This window comes from Mesitornis unicolor, unplaced genomic scaffold (genome assembly GCF_000695765.1).
Source record: "Mesitornis unicolor isolate BGI_N332 unplaced genomic scaffold, ASM69576v1 scaffold54252, whole genome shotgun sequence".
In the NCBI taxonomy this organism is placed as follows: Eukaryota; Metazoa; Chordata; class Aves; order Mesitornithiformes; family Mesitornithidae; genus Mesitornis; species Mesitornis unicolor.
The window spans coordinates 1,244-7,436 of NW_010170920.1; the positions used below are offsets into that span (position 1 = coordinate 1,244).

The 6,193-nt window shown below is 40.1% G+C and overlaps 1 protein-coding gene across 1 annotated transcript; it reads right to left on the minus strand.

Moving 5' to 3' along the window:
- Positions 1-228: 228 nt before the first annotated feature.
- On the minus strand, positions 229-5,518 carry LOC104537061 (phenylalanine--tRNA ligase beta subunit-like; the record flags this gene model as incomplete). The annotated part of the gene is made up of 6 exons (XM_010179839.1): positions 229-337; positions 2,035-2,185; positions 2,604-2,719; positions 3,186-3,258; positions 4,155-4,309; positions 5,463-5,518. Coding segments are annotated over 6 exons (660 nt in total), but the record flags the coding sequence as incomplete, so codon positions are not given.
- Positions 5,519-6,193: the final 675 nt, after the last annotated feature.

Sequence of the window (6,193 nt, forward strand, 5' to 3'; positions counted from 1 at the left end):
AGAGGGCCTTTTACATCCTCTTGATGAGGATACGGACAGAGGAACACTAGCAGCCTAGGGAGGGAACAAAAAATTGGGCTGCATTTAAACTGAAAGAATATATGAAATTGTAAGTGAAACAATTTTACGAAAACAGAATAATCCTTATTACACATTAATGTTTCTGTTAGATGCTCTGACTCACACAAATTAGCAGCGACAGTACAAAGCAGTCATAAGTAATCTTACCGTTGATGATTGGTGGCATGGACAGAACAACACCGTTGCTGTCGTAAATGACAGGATAAAGTGGCTTGTTTTCAATGAGGTGTAAATAGTGCCGAAGGTGGCTGTCAGTCTGGAGACAAAAAGCACAACCTGAATTTCACATTAGCTCACTTGGGAACTTCCATAGTGCCACTATCCTTTGCTGAGAGATTAAAGGGAATTTTGAGAGGGAGGGTTTTGGCTTAGAGCTCGGTACTTCACTGGCAAAAACTGTTTGCTCTCAGAAGCAGGAAAACTTTGAAATGAGAGAAGTGGACTTTTTTGTTTTCTTCCAAAGTGTTAAAAATTACTTCTTAAAGGATTCTCTCAAAGATGCATAGGCCATGCTGTCCAAATCACAGAATCACAGAATCACAGAATCGCTCGGTTGGAAAAGACCTCTGAGATCATCACGTCCAACCGTTCCTGTCTCCCCACTAAACCATATCCTCAAGTACCTCATCTACCCGCTCTTTAAATGCATCCAAGGATGGTGACTCCACCACCTCCCTGGGCAGCCTGTTCCAGCCTCTGATGACCCTCTCAGTAAAGAACTTCCTCCTTAGCTCTAACCTGAACCTCCCTTGGCACAGCTTGGTGCCGTTTCCCCTTGTTCTATCCCCCATCACCTGGGAGAAGAGACCAGCACCCACCTCTCCACAACCTCCCTTGAGGCAGTTGGAGGTGGTGATGAGGTCTCCCCTCAGCCTTCTCTTCCCCAGGCTAAACAAGCGCAGTTCCCTCAGCCGCTCCTCATAAGGCTTGTTCTCCAGAGCCCTCACCATCCTTGTGGCTATTCTCTGATGATGAAATGATGCCCTTGTTCACCACAGCAGTCCTTTCCCAGCCAAACGTACGGGCACAAATCCTTAAGTTTATAGGAACTTTCCATAGAAGTGATAAAAATTAGCACTACAATACTTTTAATTATAAATTGCTGAATACTGACATATTTATGCTTAAATTTTATTTCAGAATTTACACCTGTTTGAATGACATGGGTATATGCTGTATCCAAAGCATCATTCACTTCTAGTTTCTTTGATACCCCTTGTTTCCTAGCTCCCTTACTCATCTTTAGTCAAAGATCTTTGAGAACTCCCTTGTGTCTATGGCCAGTATGTGTGCTCCAGCAGGGCTGTCTATTGTAACGATAGTGATAAAAGTATTGTTTCCAAATGCTGACATTTGAAGTGGCCCACATAAATACCATAAAATTAGACCTGATTCAATCTTTTCCTAGCGTTTACCAGGTTACATCATGATGATGATTCAGCAGTGCCAGACTTAACTTGAGCATTTTACACAGCTACGCTTGCCTACTATGTAGTTGGGTAAATAATTCAACATCTTCCCTAAGAAAACTGGCAAAATTAAAGCAACATTAAAAACTCCGGTATTATCTACCCCAAGCTTTTCCTCTGCTTTGTACACTGAGCATCTTACCAGTGTAGAGAGAGAAATATACAACCCTTCTACAGGAGTATTAAGAGCATCATGGAAAGCAGTCTTCATGTTGATAAACCAAGAGGGTTAATATCAAACCCACTACTCCAAGAGTTATGCTTAGCTACAAAACACCATTATGTATCTTTCATGGACAATAATGTATTACCATGCATTTCTCATGAATAAGCAAAATGTGGAATGCTCACTGGCTGAAGCTACAGAAGGTAGCTGTGTTTTACTTGTAAGAACAACTCTTAAAAACAAAGATATGAGAGACGCTAAGCCTTGGAAACTTATCTTCCTGCATTTAGTGCAACAAGCCTGAAAAATCCCACCTACCCTGTACAGATCCATAATTTGTGAAGCTGTGTACTCCTGGGACTGATTCAAGGGTTTGAATTTAATTTCAGAAGGTGGTTTAGCTGTAAAAGTAAATGGACCAGAGATGGTGTCCAAGTCATGGGTACCTATTGCTACTAAAGCTCTCCTCCTAGAAAGAAAGAAGGCAAAATAATGACTTTGTTAGTAGTATTTGGAGTTCCTCTGAGATAGTATCTCATGATGCTGTCTACCAGCATGTGTTCATAGAACTTACTGAAAAAGTAGAAGCTATTTTAATGAATAACATTTTAACAAATGTTAACAACACACCTAACAGTCAAAGGCAAATCCAATGGGACTGTTGCAGAACGCTTCTTTCTCAACTGCTGTAGGAGCAGTAACAGCTATTTATATTGAAAAATATTGAGAGCAGGCAGAAACAAGCAAGGAAATGAGAAAGATCAAGACAGCTGCTATAAAATATTTTCTTAACTATAACGCCTATCTGCAACTGGGATGTGCAGTCTTAATATGTGATAAGATCACACACACAGATACTACACGCTACATTAAATTTAAGCACTAACCTGCAAACGTTTTGGTGTAGTTTTTCTTGGAGGTCAATGAAACTATCATAACGTTCCTTGGTGAAAGTTATATTACGAAGGACTGCAGCTACAGCATGAGGACGGATGTGGACAGTCTGCAATTTACAACAGGAAGACATTATAAATCTCAAATACACAGGACATACAAAACTAAAATGGATTAAATGTGTACTTTTCTTCACAAAATCCTCTTTTGTAAAGTGGTAATAAAAAAGACACTAGAATCTCCAAGGGGGAAAAAGCCCAAACAAACCCAATCCAGGTCTGGTAGATACAAGGAGGTTTCCAGTACACTCTGTAATGACCCAGAAGGCCAATGCAATGCGAGCATCTGAGACTCTGGTTTGATCTGCTACTAGGTGCACCCAAAATAATTTCTCTATTGTTCCTCCCCCTTCCCCTCCCCTTCGCTAACAATAAATCACAATGAGATATTTAAATTTCTTGGGCTCTTGTTCCACAAATAAGATCTGCAGTCTCACTGGTCTTATAAAATTGGTACTGATGCCTCTCTTGCTGGTGCAGAAACTCTATTTACAAAGGTGCAGTGAACACTTTTACCTGTTCAGTGATAATCAGCCTCTGACCTTCACCCTGAGCTGGTATTATCTTTTCATACCTAGGGAGATTTATCCTGGAATAAAACCAGAAATAAGTCTGTAACTGCAAGAAATTAAGTTCCCCAAATGCAGGAAACTTCAGAAATGTAGCAACAATTATATGTAGAAAACTTTCTTAGTGACATTTCTTGGCATGCAAATTAGCTAACTGTTTAAAACTTGTTTTCTCTGGGATACTAAACAGATTGCTGAATGAGAAAGAAAGGACTTAATCAAGAAGATAAAGTGATAGCAGAAAAGTGAAATAAATTATTTTGTTTTGTATTTATTACAGGGGATCACAAAGAAGTTCCTTTGCAGGAGCTCTTTACGAAGAAGTCTCAAATGAGAGGGGAGACCTCATTAATGTTTATAAATATTTAAAGGGTGAGTGTCACGAGGATGGAGCCAGGCTCTTCTCGGTGACAAACAATGATAGGACAAGGGGTAACGGACACAAACTGGAACACAGGAGGTTCCACTTCAATTGGAGAAGAAACTTCTTCTCAGTGAGGGTGACAGAGCCCTGGCCCAGGCTGCCCAGAGAGGTTGTGGAGTCTCCTTCTCTGGAGACATTCAAAACCCGCCTGGACGCCTTCCTGTGTAACCTCATCTGGGTGTTCCTGCTCCGGCAGGGGGATTGGACTGGATGAGCTTTTGAGGTCCCTTCCAATCCCTAACGTCCTGTAATTCTGTGAAATGGAAGAGCAGTTGAAAAATTTTTAGAACAGATCCAAAACTCAGTATCATTCTAGTCTAGTCTTTTAAAAATATACAATAGATCCTCTCTGGAGAAACATCTGACAAATCTGATCTACACATGAGATCATAATCAAAATCCAGGCAAGTGGCAACTTTGTTTATTAACCAGAAATTGACTCCTACTTAAACAAATAACAAACTGCAGAGAAATCTCACAACTCTACCTTACCTTTCTTTAAAGACCTGCAGTCCTCGGACCAACCCTTCAAGGCAAAGAAGATCATAACGGTTGGCGGGAACATCAATTTTATAGAGAATAGTTTCAGATGCACCCTTTGCCTTTTCTTCTCCTTTTTCTTTACTTATAATGTCTTTCTCAGACGTCTGAAATGAAGCAAAAGTGTGTTTTTAACCTGAAATATCTGAACATTGACAAGAGTACGACTGTGAGGTAACATAATAGGAAAAACTGTATTAGTTAAAAGTTAAATTTGGATTTATACAGCAAATGGACGCACCAAATGTCAGAAATTAAGTAAAATCTAAATCTTTCTCTGATTCAGAAACTGTAATGCAGTGTACCAAAAGAAGAATTCACTATTAGAACTGGACTTCAGAAAAAAATAAGGGATTATAGAAGCAAGAGCCTGCACGCTGGCAGATCACAGGAGAAAGCTGGGAGCTTATTTTTGGTAACAGACTAGCAAATGACTTGTCATATCAAGTCTATTCTGAAATAAAACATAAGATTTGTTGTTCAGATGTCTTTTGAGAAACATTATTAAAAGAACAATTAATTAAAATTAAAAAGCAAACCCAAAACAGGTGTACTTGAACAAGATTGACATGAATGCAGTTAGCAGGGCAAATTTTGACAAGTACAGAATCGAAATCAAAACTTTAAACATAAATTAGTTACAACTTAGGTAACAATGTCCAGGACAAATACATTTTTGTGGATGTTGCACAGAAGAATGCACACAAAACAAAGCCATACAGATCTTGTAAAATATGGTCAATACATGGTCTGTGGGTATATTCATGTTGCTAAATAAAATGGGGTGAGAGACTGAAGACGAAGTGGCACAGACTGCCAACCTCCATGAAGTACAGTGAGATGTCATCTTGGGGGTTTTTTTGCTTCCAACACGGTAATTTTTGTATGTCTGCTTCTTTTTTCAGATTCAAAACACCTGCGTTAATACAGTTTCTTACAACAGTGTTTTACAAGAAGGACCTAAAGGTACGTGTTGCATATTCTGCCCTGTGGTATGGGGACGTATGAGGACGTTTCAGGATGAAAAGCCTGCTGCAGTGCTGCTGAAAGACTGCGTAGGTCAAGGGGACCTTATCCACACTGCTTTTTGAGGATACCTGAGACGTGGTATCCTCCAAACCTTGCCTAGACATTTTCTTGGTACATGCTATAGAGGGCATTGGCCAACACTGTCCCAGGGAATATACTGGAAATAACACAGCACAAGCTCTTACCAACTATAAATGTTGTCAGTCCACAACAAATAAAAGCATTACTTACAATTTCATCAAGCTCCAAACCAAACTCAAAGCAAAGCTCATTAAATTCTTCATCAGCTGTGAAGAAAGACAGTGAATTTTAGTTAATAAACAGACTTCAGACTTTTAAAGTATTTTCAAACAAGATAACAAACGCTATTTTGAAAAAAAAGTAATTGAAAGAATTTTGCATGTGAGTAGTGGCTTCTTTAGTGGATACTGAATTTATTGACATGCTATTCTTACAGTGGGCAAGGGCTTCTGAGCCTAAGAGCCCAGCTTCACTACCAGCTCCTCAGCTGAGTTTGTCAGAGTGACTTTGGCCTGAGCAGGTAATGACAACACGAGGGAATAATTGGACAGTTTCTGCCAAAAGCTACTATTTTAATCAGTCAGCTTGTCAAACAGAGGTAAGTTAAGACGTGTAAGACAACCCTGACCTGAAAATGGAGATTTGCACCTATGTGTCTTAAGAGCACACCAACTCCAGAGTGGGCCAGATAAGCTGCTGTGTGTCCTTCAACGCTCCTTTCGCCCAACAAATGGTTCCTAAGTCACATTTCCAAGGACCCGAGGAAGAAGGGACTGAATGAAAACACGGTATTAATCTATTGCTGTGCCTGCTCCCACCCCTTCCCTCTCCTTTTTGATTTAACCAGTTCCCCAACCAGACAGTGAGACTCCAAGCGGAAGCCGCGATGTGGAAATGCACGGTTCTGATCTCATGGGCGATTTGCACGCAAACGGCACGGA